Source organism: Pezoporus flaviventris, unplaced genomic scaffold (genome assembly GCF_033815535.1).
Source record: "Pezoporus flaviventris isolate CSIRO_AGI_PZ_B2104156 unplaced genomic scaffold, CSIRO_AGI_Pfla_v1 ptg000066l, whole genome shotgun sequence".
Lineage (NCBI taxonomy): Eukaryota > Metazoa > Chordata > Aves > Psittaciformes > Psittacidae > Pezoporus > Pezoporus flaviventris.
Genome location: NW_026892614.1, coordinates 18,988,610 through 19,003,998, shown reverse-complemented (window position 1 = coordinate 19,003,998; position 15,389 = coordinate 18,988,610). Strand labels below are relative to the sequence as shown.

Below are 15,389 nucleotides of genomic sequence, written 5' to 3'. Positions count from 1 at the left end.
ACACAAGAGTTGATGCAAAGTGCTAGGAAGATATTCAGCCAGGTTTTCAACCACAAAGAAGATAAAAAAAATTTAAGAAAGATAATATGTATTGTTGAATAAAGAGTTTATGGCAGTCCCAAGCCTATTATTAGCAAGGAAAATGTGCCCTTTGTGTATCACAGGCTTTGTTCCCTTTAAATCTTGCAGTACTATTCAGTATCAAAGGAGACACAATCTGTAGCTCAGAACCACGGAACAGGCCTCTGTTCATTGTAATAACTGCTGTCGTGATACTTGCAAAACATTTTTCCAGCTTTAACCAACCATTCTATTAAAGATACATTTCTGAGGGTGGCAGACAACTTATTAGCATGGGCTTTGACCAAAGGCTTTGTTTTTGTTGAAGGCTAAGTAGAATTGAGAAATCTTGTCTAGTAGGAACCACTGCAGTGATTCATGTCCCAGCTCCTCCATTGCACGCTCTGAAGACAGAGACAAATAAAAACAAACAAACCAAACACAAGAGAGTAAAAAAAGAGTAAACCCAAGTTTTGAATGAATTTACAGTGAAAGATACAAGATTTCGCTTCCCTAATTCAGACTACCATACTTCACAAGTAGCAGGATGAGATTACTTCTTACTTAATACTGAATGGTTTAAAAGACTGTGCGCTGCACCGAAACCCCCTGATGACTGGGTTTATCCTATTGTCCTTGTAAGATTAAAGCACTGTCTACTTACAGTGGACACTACTTGATATAATCAGCAGAAATCTACTGCAGTAAGCAGTTATCAACAGGCTTTGTGGACTAATTCCTGCATTAAATTACATTGAAATGCTATGCTTAAGTGAATAATTTACTCCACACTGGGTCTTTAAAACAAAACTTCACAGAATTAAAATAAATAAAGATGAGATGACCCTGATAAAACATAATTACTGTCTTACAATTTTATGAAGCCACAATGGAATGTTTGGAAGTAATTTATTCCTTTCACACCTCAATCATCAAATTTCAATTCTGCAAAGCTTCTAAAACATGTTTTATAGGCAAACTAAATCTTCCTAAGCCATACCACTGAAAGACATCTAACCTAACTTGCTTGTGAAAGGAACAAGAAATTAGAGAACTGCTTGTATTTTGCTTCTGTAAAAAACAGAGAGACTACAGAAAGATTAATTTTCTCTTCTGATTAAATGCAAGCTGTTTTCCCTGCAAAATTTGCAAACATTGTATGCAGAGGGCTAGCTAAGTATTCTTTCTCAGGCATAAGCAAAGCTCATTCTTGTAAGATATTTTTCTTATGATACTGTTTGGACTGTTCATTATCCACACTCAAAAAAAATGCAGTTTGTCCTCGGTACAAGCAACAGAAAAAAATTAGAATTTTATTTTCAAGAATCCATTCTGAGATTATTCAACAGGTCCAGAAACTTGCTTTTTAAGAATTCTTAGGAGCTTCTTCCACTTGCTCTTTGTCTTATTAAAGTTCCTCATGGGTAATATCAACATAACACCAGTTTAAATGATAAAAGAATCAGGTCTTTAATTCTTAATCCATGATGCTGGTTTAATAAATTACACTGATTTCCTTATAGATAATGACTGAAAATCACAGCAATCTTTTGAAAACAAAAGGGCCAATCAATGCATTTTCTCGGAAGCTATTAAGATTGGAGAGCTGCCAAGAAGCTCTCTTCTATCAAACACCCCTTAAAATGAATTAGGAAAAAATGGCCAGCCAGAACATCAAAAACAGATAGGGTCATTCTTTAGTAACAGTTTTCCTCTGGATGTAAAACAAAATACTCAAACCTCAAATGTCTGCCTAGGGAGCAAGCCAACAAGCATCTATTCATGCAACTAAGATCACAGGATGGATCAGGTTTAAAAGCTAACTCCACAACTATTCATTCTACCTTTTTTTTTGTTCCAAGTTTCATTCTTCAGCAAGATCCACTGTGCTTTCTACTTCAACTACTCTGCATTTCCTTCTGCTTAGAATAACTGACCGAGACACAGAAGTTATAGGCAAGGTGAACACCTCTCTCCAGGAGAGGCTGCTGCCAATTAAAAATGCTACTTTGTACTTCAAAGTCTGTAAGAGTTTCAAGGCTACAACTAGTGATCTTGTAAAGAACACAACTGTTTGCACTTTTATAAAAAGCACAATGAAGCAAAGAACTGTCACCCACCTTGTCCAAAGTTTAAGTAGTGAACGAGTCCTCAGGGTGTGGAAAGCAATACAGAATCACAGAATGCTTAGGGTTGGAAAGGATCTTAAGATCATCCAGTTCCAACCCCCTTGCCACAAGCAGGGACACCTTCCACTAAACCAGGTTGCTCAAGACCCTGTCCAACCTGGCCTTGAACACGGTACCTACCTGGCAGATGCTAGACTAAGCTAGCACTGTCCATACTTACACATAGAAGCAAAACAGCACTTTACACATTTTTTCAGGACAGTGTATTTCAAGTCTATACAAAGGTTTTCACTTATGTCAACAATCTGATATAGTCCTTAAATGCTTTGCTGCAAGTTAAGAACAACCAAGCACATGATGATGCTGCTCATTCTTTCATTTTCTCATCTAAACCAGATTCTTGCCTGGATGCATTACAGAGATTACAACTATGAAAATATGCTCAGGTTATATTACAGCAGTTTCAGTAGTGAATTTCTTTAAGTGCATTTCAGTTACCATCAGAACAGCACAGACAGCAGCACTGTATTTCATATTGGGCTCCATTTTAACACCTCTTCTGCATATCAAACATATATGTAAGGCAAGTCACAGGAAGCACTTTCTGTCACTGAGCATTAAATGTCAGCAAAAGTGAGGTTGTGTTCATTTTCAAAGAGAATGTATTTGTACATGCCACACGAAAGAAACCCCAGGTCTGCGGGAAGAATTATCCGTCTATCTGCCTCATGCTTCGTTAGGGTTTGAACTGCTTCTCACTTTCCCCAAGAAACACTAGAGCATTACCTCCTGTGTTTGATTTACATGGCAAGGTTGTTGGTTGGTTTGGGTTTGTTTGTTTGGGTATTTTGTTTGGCACTTTTTTTTTTGGGGGGGGGGGAGGATGGGGGGGGAGGAAGGGGCAGGGACTGCTCTTGTGAGAAGGCACCAGGAGCATCAGAACCAATTCCAGCCACTTCCAGAAAGGACTAGCCACTGGCCAAAGCTGAACCCATCAGCAACACTGGTGCCTCCGTATTTAAGGGTAAAGAATGCTGCACAGCAGCTGTGAAGGAGGAGCAAGAAAAAGGTGACAAACAGCCCCGCAGACACCAAGGTCAGTAAAGAAGGAGGGGGAAGATATGTTCCAGGTGCCAGAGCAGACATTCTCATGCAGCCTGTGATGAAGACTATGGTGAAACAGGTTGTCCCAGGGCAACCCATGAGGGAGCATGGTAGAACACACATCCTGCAGCCTGTGGAGGAGCCCATGATGCAGCAGGTGCCCATCCCAGGTGAAGGAAGCTGAAACCCATGGAGGGGAGCACACTCAGGAGCAGGTTTTCTAGCAGAAACTGCACTCTGTGGGGGATCCAGGCTGCAGCAGTCTGTTCCTGAAGGCCTGTACCTTGTGGAAGGGACCTCATCAAGAGCAAGGCATCAGTGCAAGGAAGAAGTAGAGGCAGAGGGAAACTGTTATGGACTGACTGCATCACCCATTCCTCTGCACGACTCGGGGTGCAGCAGAAGCAGGGAGGTAGAAGAAGAGTTAGGTTTCAAGTTGAGCCTGGGAAGAAGAGGCTTGGGGGGAAAGTGGTTTTAGTTTTGTCTCTGTTTTTTCACTGCCCTACTCTATTGTTAATCATCAATAATCTTCCCCAAGATTAGCCTGTTTTGCCTATGATGGAAACTGGTCAGTGATCTCTCAACCCATGAGCTTTTTCATCTTATTTGCTTCCCCTGCCTGGCTGAGGAAGGGAGTAAGAAAGGAGTTTGACACAGACCTGGCAGCCAGCCAAGGTCAACCCACCACACCTCCTAAGAAAAGTCCCAGACGGGAAGAATTTGAGCATATCTTAAGACCTTCCCCTAAAGTGAAGGGAGTTTTCCTGAGGAGTCATGCATTCCTGGACTGCATGTTTTGTAACACAGTCCACTACAAAGGAGATTGGTCAGTTTGGCTGTTTCAAAGGCTGAAGAACGAGTAACACCTACCAGCAACTTTGAAGATTTCATATTTACAGACTTGCTGCAAAACTTTTTTATTTTCTGTTGAGCACAGAGATAATTAGAGTATAATCTGAAGAAATGAAAGTAACTCAGGAGTTTTTGAAATGGTCACCATATCATAATTCTTTCCCCTTTTCTGTTTTCTTCCTGCTGTGATCTAAGACAGCTACACAAACCCTGCATGTCTGCCAGGAGACAAGCTTTCTATCTGTGTATGCATACTCTCTGCTGGTCTGGGAAGGAGCAGGAAAGATGGGGAGGTGGTGCCCAAGTTCTGGTAAGAAGCAGTTGAGCCTTGCTCCTTCTTCGAGGAGCATGAAATGTACAGGGAAGAGAGAGCTGAACAAGGAAGCCATAGGGAGCTGGGCTTCAACACAAGGCAATACAGAATCCCTTGGAAGTGCAGTGTTTAGGCACTGCAGGCTTGATGCTGAGGGAAGCATTTCTTTTAAGAGGGTAAACTGCTTGAAGTTGAACACTTCTGTTCCAAGCTCCTAGAAAGATTCTCAAAAACTGTGTCAGGGTAAAGTACAGCAGTTACCTCAGGAGCAGAACACTAAGTTCACAAAAACAGCTGTGGAAGGCAAGGCTTCTTCCCAGCATGTCAAGCATTGCTCTTCAATTGTTTCTCACTCAAGTTTCTGTATTTTAATAAACTCACATATATTTTTTTTTATTTTTTTATTTTCCCAAAGCACAGTTATCTCCAATTTGCTTGGGAAAAATAAAAAGAGCTGCATGAAGATACTTAAGACCTGGAGGAGTCTTTCAGAGATCAGCCCCAGTGTTCAGTCCTGGGGACCACCGACTCCCTCTGTTTCCTCATTTACTTTATGTGGGTTCATTAATCGAGTAAGTTACTTGTGCTGCCAACAACGGCAACATAACCAACACAAGTCAAACTTAGGGACTAGGCAAGTGAGCAGGACTAAACAGCAAATAAAAATTTACCAGAAAGTACACCCAGAATCTAAGCAGGATGTGGGCTAGGCTGTCACACAAATATAAGCAACCTGGATAATTCCTCAAAAATAACCAGAGTAAACAACAGCAATGAGCCTAGGACAAGCAACTGCATCATGCTCATAGCCAATTTAATATTTGCTCTCATAGGCAACATTAAGTGCTTAGTCAAAGGTAATAAAGCCCACACATTACTGTCATCTAGAATCCTCCTCTATAAAAAAAACAAACCCCCAAAAATGTTTCTACAAAATCACCTCAGTGGATTATCTGGCTTGCTGCAAAAGTACAGATGGCCTATCAAATAACAGAATCTGCATGTCTGCAATAAATAAACCTTCTCAAATATAAATATAAATATAAATGTAAATATGTATGTGCCCAAGTACGGATCCTTTTGTGTTTATGATACATGAAATTGTGTACAGAACAGTCATGGACCATTTAAGGCAACTGTATACTTGAAGAACAGGGATTGGAGTCTGCCTAGTTAAGCCACTGGTCATTAATGCATGGCCTGTGAGAAATCTCTCAATGGTGAGATCCACACCATCACTCCTGTGCACAGGAAATTAACACATTAAAAACTACAGACGCAGCAGGAGCAGTGAAGCAGGATGCTGCCACCTGCACCATGGTATTTACCCAGCATCAAAGACAAACAGCAGTACGGCTGATTATCTCTGCACTGGGCATTTCAGAAGGAGATCCAACACAGGAACAGATACCAAGCTCTCCAGTGGTTATTATTAAAACATATATTTTAGAAGATCCCAAAGAAATAGGGGAAGGGAGGAAGGCAGACAAAGGATTATTAAGGAGCTGATATAAAACCAGGGTTATCTCTTTTTTTTTCTTTTCTTTTAATTGCGCTGGGAGTTCAAACATTCTCTTGATAATAGGGAAGCTTTGGGGATAGAAGGTGTCTCCTATGAAGACTCATGCTTCATGCTTGCCAAATACTCATCACTCTCATCTTGTTATAAAGAACTGTAAATTACATTCACAGCAACACAAGGGTCAGCACAAGGTACAGGAACTGCCCATACTCTCAACGGACAAAATATTTTCCCTGCATCCAAACCAGCTTTAGGTGTGAGGCAACAAGAAAACATGGATGACATGTTTAATTCAAAGCTTTAAATATTTAATCCTCCTATTCTTACCCACAATGAGTTAGTTACAAAGTTAGACTACAGAAGTATCATCTTCTAACTCCAGTTCTGCGAGAGCTAGCTTTTGGCACCACTGACACATGTAAGGAGTTGTATCCAGGCAGAGGAGTTTCACATCCCCTCAGCAGACTTAGTAGCATGAGCAAGTCCGTTTCTGTATGCAAGATCAAACCCTTTACGGATAGGATTAGAAAACGGTGTAGATTTTTGTCAGTTCTTTCATGGATTTATCCATCCCTCTCACGTGGAAAGCTATAGCCATTTAGAAGAGGTTACTGAACTCAGCCTAACAAGATCTGTCTTGCTGTCCCCATCTCACACATGGGGAACTCAGAACAACACTTCAAGAGCTTGTGACAGTCACATGGCAAATCCAAGGCACACCCAGGTCCAGAATTGTAACCTGCCAGCTACCCAGGCTCCAGCTTTCAACACAGACCAGCACTTTTCATCCTCCTTTATTTCCCTTCTTGTCCATGTTCAAGTTTCCCTTGCAACAGCTTCTGACAGGCCAGTATAGAGAGCAGAGAGTGAATGGATGCATCCCACAAGGACCTTCAGTGGCAGCACGTAATGCAACACGCATAAATGCAGGAGATGGTTCAATCCAGATGTGCTGTTCTAACAACCCTACTTTCCCTTCCCTTCTCCATTTCTCAAGAAATGAAAATCAAGTATTCATCAACAACTTGAATGGCTCTGTACTATAAACCAGAAGCTACAACTTTAGTATCAAAACAAACATACATCTCTCATTGCTTCTACCAAAGAAGGAATTAAAGGCATTGCTAGGTGCTTCAAGGACAACAATCATCAGCACTGGGAAAAAGTTAATTTTCTTTCTTTGGTATTCTTGACCACTTTATATTTTCTGGAACCGTGATTTACATTTTAGTAATTCTGGATAGCCTCTTTCAGCTTTTTCCTAGAAGTCTAATTCTTAATCTGTGTAGTTTTGTTGTTTTGTTTACTTAAGAAAGCCATAAAATGCAACTAATGAATAATACAGAATTTTGTGGCAGCAAAAATCTTAAAAAAAAGATCTGAAAATTGGCAGAGATTGGGCATAAATCAATGAACTGAAATAAACACCATGGTGGAAGTACTACTGGTTTACAAGTGAGACTCTCACCACCAGCCTGTGAACTGGTAACAAATTTTCTACTGATCCCAGAAAACAGCATGAATACTTTTAACATAGTGTCTCTCACTGAGCATCTCTATGGCCTGCTGGCAACAACCACGTTCTCCCACTCGGTGGATCTGAGCCCCGCTGACAATACTGCCACAGACACAGTGGGGTGGGATACACCACATCCTCCATGCTTCTGAATCACAGGGATATGAGGGAACAGTGCTGAAATGTGAAGGGATAGAGCAAAAGCTTCCAGGACAAATCACAAGATGTTGTTGATAGTGCTAGAAACAAAAAGTGCCATCCACCTGATTACAACTCCAAGCGAGCTATTAGTTTTTTTGATCTTCTATTACAGTAGACTGCCTCCTTCAGCTAATCCATTTGCATATTTTTAACTTATAGGAAATAACATCCATTAGCATGCTCTTTGAATACTGAGTAAATGTTACAGAAAAACACAAGATATTTTTTAACCTCCAAATATTAATTTGGCTGTATACTATCATATGACACTTGAGAGTATGAACAAGATGTAACCACACCAAGATGGGATAAGCAGAATACTAATATTTATTCATTAAGTGTTTTCTAATGCTTCTTTCTGTAGAAAATAGTTTAGCTGGAGAATGAATGTGGCAGGGAAGCTTCTAGATTTATTATTCAAAGAAAACCAACTCCTGCCTTAAAGAGGTAACACCCAATACTTAGGGAAACACGTCTTACAGCTGAGATGTGTTTGACATGGTTTCTAAAATAAATGCCGGCTTCACTGTAAGGCTCAGCTGCACCTATACACTACACAATCAGACATCCAGATTGTCTTGGGTTCAGCAGTAGCAGTTATTTTTTTCTCCTTCTTAGTAGCTAGTGCAGTGGTGTGGTTTTGAGTTTTGGCCTGGGAACAGCGCTGATAACACCGATGTTTTTAGTTGCTGCTCAGTAATGTTTAGTCTGACCAAGAACTTTCTAAGTCTCATGCTCTGCCAGGGAGGAGGGAAAGCCAGGAGGAAGCAGAGACAGGACACCTGACATAAACTAGCCAAAGAGGTATTCCATACCACAGCATGTCATGCCCAGGACGTAAACTGGGAGTTACCCGAAAGGGCAAGTTCACTGCTGGGTGGGGCGAGGCATCGGTTGGCGGGTGTGAGGTGTTGTATTCTCTTCCCTTGTTATTTCCTTTATCATTATTATTATTGGTGGTAGCAGCAGTGATTTGTGTTATACCTTAGTTACTGGACTGTTCTTATCTCAACCCATGGGAGTTACATTCCTTCTGATTCTCCTCCCCATCCCTCTGGGAGCAGGGGAAGGAAAGAGGAGGGAGTGAGAGAGCAGCTGTATGATTTATGGCTGAGCTTAAACCACGACACAGATGCCAGGCAAAAATCCAAATAAACATGGTGGCTGCCTAACCACATTTCAGTGGTCCCATTCTACACCAGGTTTGACTCACCTCTGCCTCCAAGACACAAGTGTTCAGAATTATTTTGCTATACCATGAACTCAAAATACTTCCAGCGTCCTCATTTTCCTGATCATTAGTCCCCGAACAGCCTTATTTAATTTGAGAACTTCAGAGAATAAAAGCCTTCATCACAATCCCCGGATTTATCAAGTCCAATAATAAAGGGAAGTTTCATTTTGGACCTGATTCAAATCCTGTTGAAGCCAAAAGAAACCTCTTGACAAGCTTCAACAGTCCTTGTTGTTCAGAAAATATTATCCCTCAAAACCAGTCAAATGAAATACAACTAATTAATGCACTTGTATTCTCAGCACCTTAGCCAGGTCTAAGGTGGCAAAACCACCTTAAACCTCCAGCAAAATCATTCAGAGATAGTGTTTGATCCAACAGCACTTAACCTTACTGGACGGCAAGTGTGCAGATGTTACAGTTCCTAAACACGCTGGGAAGAATCCAGTAACATTTTTATAAATTTTGCACTAAATTAAGCATCAGGTGCTTCAACATCTACCTGGATTTTTTACATCTCTGCACCATTTCAGGTGCCTAAATCTTTTTGAAAGCCTTGCTTTGAGCATTTGTCCTGCTAACTTCAAATAAATTTGAGACATTTTGCAAGGCTTAAATTCAGAATAAATCCTTTCTCTGCCTCCATCTTAGGTGAAATGCAGTATTTATGCACACTCTCAGAAGTACAGGCATAGGCGTGTGAAAACCAGTCAGTGACACACTGAAGGCTCAATATAAAAATAAAAAATGTAAATGTCTGTGCAATTTTAAGCACTGTTTAAACATACCCTCAACCGTAAAACAAACTAAAGCCTTTGTGACTTAAAGGAGGGAAACCTCATACATGATTCAAGTGCAGGTGTAGGCTCCTGCAGGCAGAATGCTTCCAGACCTTCCAGAAGTATAAAAACATCTGCAGTAATGGTATTTTCTGAAGTGCTGAAAAACATGATTAAAAGGCAAACTGTGATGCGTAAAGAGAGGCATAACATGGAGACAGGGAAAAACAGGACACAGTTTTAACTTTCACACAGTAGTTGACAGTTTAAATTGATAAAAAGTCACATGTCAATTCTACACACAGACTTCCCCCAAATATATTCTTTCCCCATCTTTAACAGCAGGGTTTAACTCAGCTCTTCCCCTTTTCCTGATAGGTAAAAAAAATTGCATAATCTGCTAACTGAATTGCACAGGCAAACCTTTTCGTTCACCTGAATCCTGCTGGGAAAATATGACTGAAATTTAACTGTTGTTGGTCAGATTAAAAAGAAATCCAGTGCACATCAGAAATTTTTCAGGCGTTAATAAACAGCCACAGATACATGTGAAATCAGTGTGCTTGTCCCCGCCTGCAGCTCCTTCTGCTAAGTGACCTCTACCTCTGACTTTCCAGCCTAGAACTGGTTAATTGCCTTTCTCTGTTCCTGTTATTTATGCTACAGCAGAAACCTCAAGCCAGGTCAGCTCTTCTGCAAGTAGCAGAAAATGACTTCAGTGTTAAGCTCTTCGTGGCAGAATATAACCAGACAGACAGAAGGGCTGAAAGTGCAAACAGAGGCAAAGGAGTAAGAAGGCTTTTTGTTCAAAATGAAGAGCATACCACTAACAGGACCATAAACCAGCATCTCCCAGTTGTGGGATCACTACAGTTGTTCAACAGCTTTGCCTGGATCCTAACATATGGTTTATTATATACCTTTTCAGGAAATCCATTACAGCCATCATCTTTTTTTCACATTACCAAAGAAGGTTTTCTTCAGCATCTTCATCCTTGCCACACATACAGTTATACTCATTCATTTCTGTTTCCTCTTCCCCTGACCTTACCTTGACCCTACCACATCTCTAGTCCAAGGCTCTGGAGGAAGACAGGGGAAAAGTATAAAAATTAAATGAGTCAGCAGTTTCTGTGCAGCACACAAGCATTAGTCAGAGGTGCTCAGGGTACTCACCACACAGTCAGATGTGAATGAGTTTAAAACCACCAAAAGATTGGTGGGCAAACTTTCCCAAACACCTGAAACTGAATCACTGGGCAAAGCCAGCCTGTGGACAAAGCACCTGGGGAAAAAACACATACTGGGCTGCCACGTACCAGCGCCAAAACACAACAAAGTGTACAGGGTATTGCTCTCAGTCACATTTCTAGTTTCTTCACAAAAAAAAGTCCACTGCATTCAGTACAGCTAAATCAAACACACCTCAGAAGAAATTTGCTTTGACTCACATAACATTTTCCCTAACAAAGGCGGCCCACAGTTGCAAAAGCTTTCACTGACTAAAGCATAGGCACACTGCACAACAATGCATTGTTGCCTTCTTGTTCATCTGCTCCCTTCCCTGGGCATATCAACAGCAGCAGTAATGACACAATTAGTTAGGGAAGTGCTCTTCTACATCATGCAATGGATATTTGGCTTTTTAAAATTTAAACCAGAATTACTAATACAAGTTCTAAGGCCCAGAAGTGCATTTTTGTGATACAGGAATATCATCTTGGTAACCTCACCACAGCTGTGACAGTGTCTTCCTGCACTGAAGAGATTTCAAGGGGCGTTACTGCTGGCCTTCACCTTCCAACAATAAAATCAGGGTATACAACTGAGAACAGTAAGCTGCCTCTTTTCAGCAGGGCAGAGCACAGGCATAGGATTCTCATCAAGTTCCTGTAAGAGAACTCTCCTTCTACACAGGTCTTCTCTGTTATGGAACAGTAAGTGCACTAAACTGTAAATGATGTACAACTGTCATTCCAGGAAAGCATGCCTCATTCCAACGCAAAGACGCTTCAGTGCCCCTGGATTTTGGGTGGACAGAACAAGACTTGCTAAAAGAAAACAACCTCCCCACCAAACTGACACCTCCTGGGTCTCAACACACTTCATTACCATGCTCTGGGCATAGTGTTCTCTGTTCTGTGACTCTGGGCAAGCATTATCCTCACTGTGTAGTTTCTCCACTTCTAAAATATAATACTAAAAACCTGTTAAAGTACTTGCCAACAACACAAGCAAACTTTGCTCAAGAGCAACCTTTATCCATCAGCAGTTTACAATATTTCCCCTGCTCATTGGAGGCTTTCTGTTTTATTCTTCCACATGAATCCTGGCCGTCTTGTCTTCCAGAAAATGCGGTTGAAGCTACATTTTTAGACACAGTTTATTTAGGCATTGTTATGCAAAACATTAATAGAAAAGAACAAAGTTATGCATAATATTTACACAAATTCCTAAAATGGATCGAAATGTATTTTAAACCACTGTATTTGGAAAAACACAACATTAGATCAGATAACAGCTTGAGAAAGCTGTTGGTCAGTAAATGACAGGAAACATCTACAGCACAAGCAACTGCTTTAGTGATCCACTCAGTCAGTCTTTATACAGAGATAGGCCTTGTTTACCATAAACAGTCCTCTGTATGTCTCATTCACATGAGAAGTTAGAGAATATGGCTGCAATAGTGTCTCTACTCCACCAGCTTTTAATTCTTTTGCAATTTAGTGAGGTGATTACCAGTACAAGCTGAGACTACAATCACCTGGCACAACTTCCTGAGCTGGATACATCGCTGGTTTTAACAAAATGCTTGAGGGGGTGGGGGGGGGGGGGTGGGGGGTTAGTGGTGGGTTTTTTGGTTGGGTTTTTTGGTTTGGTTTGTTTTTTTTTTTGAGAATGTTTCTTGTATCCTTCCACTTCTTGTATTGTCAGTTTTGACATAGCAGCAAGGCTGCTCTCCAATACAAGTACCTGCATAAGGTACAGCATTCTTAAATGTCTGCACACGCTCCAGAAACACAACTCTTAGAAATGCATAACAAAGATACAGATGAGAAGTTTCCATATGACATTGTTCAAACAGATGCTTTTCTTGGTTGCTTCTTTTTAGATATGCAAGTGCTCACTTGTTGAAACAAATGCTACAAAGGGTTACTTCGTATTTAAACAACAGCCCCCTCAGAGTTCTCCTTTCACCACTTGGTATCGGTCGACAAACCTTAAACCAGTTTGTGGTTGGTATCTAATTCGGCTTAAATATCTCTAAGAGACACAGGGAGATGAAGGGCTTTTACAACACGTGAGCACATCACCAGAGAGGCAGGCTCCCCAGTCCTCCGCCCAACCACGGCTCACGCTACCTCACCTCATCGGCACGATTTTCGGTACCATGTTAAAATCAGCCACCGCGACCTGTGACTGTAACTGCACGCCTCTCCACACGACCCCCTCCCGCTACGGACAAGCGCCTTCGGCGAGGAGGAGGCACCGAATAGGCGACCGCACAGGACCGTTTCCACAGCAACCGCCCTGCCCGCACCCTCCTCCCGCCATCGCCAGCCCCGCCGGGGCAAGACCGAAAGGAAAGTGGAAGGGGCCGCGGTGACCGCCCGATCCGGCCCGGCCGTCAGAGGCCCCCCCCCCCCCAGCGTGCAAAGGCCGCCGCCGTAGCTCCCCCGTTTCCACGGAAACACCGGCACGGGCCGCGCTCGCCACACAAAGGGGGCCCGCGGACAGCAACAAAATTCTCGGCGGCCGCAGGAAAAACGGAGCGAAGGGGCCAGGCGACGGCGGCGGCTCAAAAGACCCGGCCCAGCGGCGAATAAATCAGGGAACTTCTGTCCGCAGCCCGCCTCCCGCCCAGCCGCGCCCCGCCTCGCTCGCACATCCCGCCGGCGGCTGCCGGCCCCTTGGCTTGCCGCGCCAGCGCGCCGGGAGGTGGCTGTTTTAGGAAGGGAGCTGGGACGGGGATGCTTCAGGGCTGCTTTTTCCGAACGAGACACCAGGGCGGGTGGAGAAGGGCGGCCCCACACCTGAGGAGCTCGCTGGCCGCCAGGGAAAGAGCACGTACCTGGCGCCGCGGGACCTTGGCATGCGCGCCGCGCTGAGGCACCGGGAGCGACAAGGCGGCGGCCGAGCCGCACCAACTGCCACTAGTTTGCACGCGCCGGGAGGCGGCCGGCTCGGGCGGGGCCGCCAGGCTCCACCCGCCGGGCGGCTCCAGGAAGAAAAGGGCGCCCCTCGCCTTCCCTCCCCATCGGCGCTGCCATGTCACTTCCTCCCGGGGCGGCGGGAGAGGGGCGACAGCTACCCCGCACCGCCTCCCTCTGCTCTGCGGAGCGCCGCCCGACAGCGAGTGGAGCGAAGCGGGAGGGCTCTGCCGCTGCGGAGCGCGGGGGGACGGCGGAAGGGCGGCTCTGAGGGGGAAGCGGCGGCCCCAGTCCCCAAAGGGACGCAGCATCCCTTTTACGGGGGTAAAGGTGGAGGGGGGCTGGTTGGGCCGTGGCCGCAGCGGAGTACTGCTGTAGGGCAGACTTGCGGGGTGACGGTCACCTGTGAGTGTCTGCCACTTCCAGCAGCACCTGGAGAGCAGTACCAAGGCCATGACCAGAGCGCTGTGGAGAAAAATAAATGCACATGGCAGTCATCCAAGCACCGTGTACCCTTACTCACAATATTCCCTCTCTGAAAATGCGAACATCCGCTGTGGAGCTCTGACAGTGGAGTGAAAAGCAGCTTCCCTGAATAGAGTAGCAAGAACCGAGCCTGTTAAACACCCTAAGCACTGGAAGGTGGTAATGCATGGGTGACCTCATAGCAGCCTTCCAGTGTCTGAAGGGGGCCTATAGGGATGCTGGAGAGGGACTCTTCATTAGAGACTGTAGTGATAGGACAAGGGGTAATGGGTTAAAACTTAAACAGGGGAAGTTTAGGTTGGATATAAGAAGGAAATTCTTTCCTGTTAGGGTGGTGAGGCACTGGAATGGGTTGCCCAGGGAGGCTGTGAATGCTCCATCCCTGGCAGTGTTCAAGACCAGGTTGGACGAGGCCTTGGGTGATATGATTTAGCGTAAGGTGTCCCTGCCCATGACAGGGGGGTTGGAACTAGATGATCTTAAGGTCCTTTCCAACCCTAACTATTCTATGATTCTATGATTCTGTGATGTACCGCCAGGACAGCACTGTCACCTCTGCAGGGTGTGTGATTGCACTAGGCCAGGAGGGCTCCAGAGGCTGGGGAACAACTAGGGGAGACCTGGGTGAGCTGGCCAGAGCAGAGCCCTGTAGTCCTGGTCTGTAACAGCCACATTGCATCACTGTTTACACTCAGTGTAAACTGGTTTTCTTTTTTAAAAGGGCTTGAAGCAAACACTGAACAATGGGAGTTGTACTATGCGTTAAGGAGGGGGGAAAGAGGGTATACACAAGACTTCCCAGACTAGTTGCTGCAAGAAAGAAGTGTCCTGACTATCACATTTGGGAGGAGCAAGAAGCTATAACTCTTCTTGGTGAGCAGCAAGAGCAAGGCTTCTTGGTGCCCAAGGGAAGAAGAGCCTAGAGCTGAGGGTGACCACTGGGCAGGCAGTATCCTTACCAGCCAGAGCTCTGTCCCACAACACCAGAACAGAGCAGTCACAGCAGAGTGCAGAGAGAGTCCTGGGCAAGATGAAACAATGA

At 44.0% G+C, this 15,389-nt stretch overlaps 1 protein-coding gene across 1 annotated transcript in view; it reads right to left on the bottom strand.

Annotated features, from left to right (window-relative positions):
* AGPAT4 (1-acylglycerol-3-phosphate O-acyltransferase 4) overlaps nt 1–14,054 on the bottom strand; it is an 84,805-nt gene extending 70,751 nt beyond the window's left edge. The window contains exons 1-2 of the mRNA XM_061471419.1: nt 13,783–14,054; nt 9,776–9,870 (exon numbers count right to left, since the gene is read on the bottom strand). Coding sequence (XP_061327403.1) covers nt 9,776–9,870; nt 13,783–13,805 — 118 coding nt within the window. The 5' untranslated portion in view covers nt 13,806–14,054. The remainder of the gene's footprint in view (nt 1–9,775; nt 9,871–13,782) is intronic.
* Between the last annotated feature and the right edge of the window lie 1,335 nt (nt 14,055–15,389).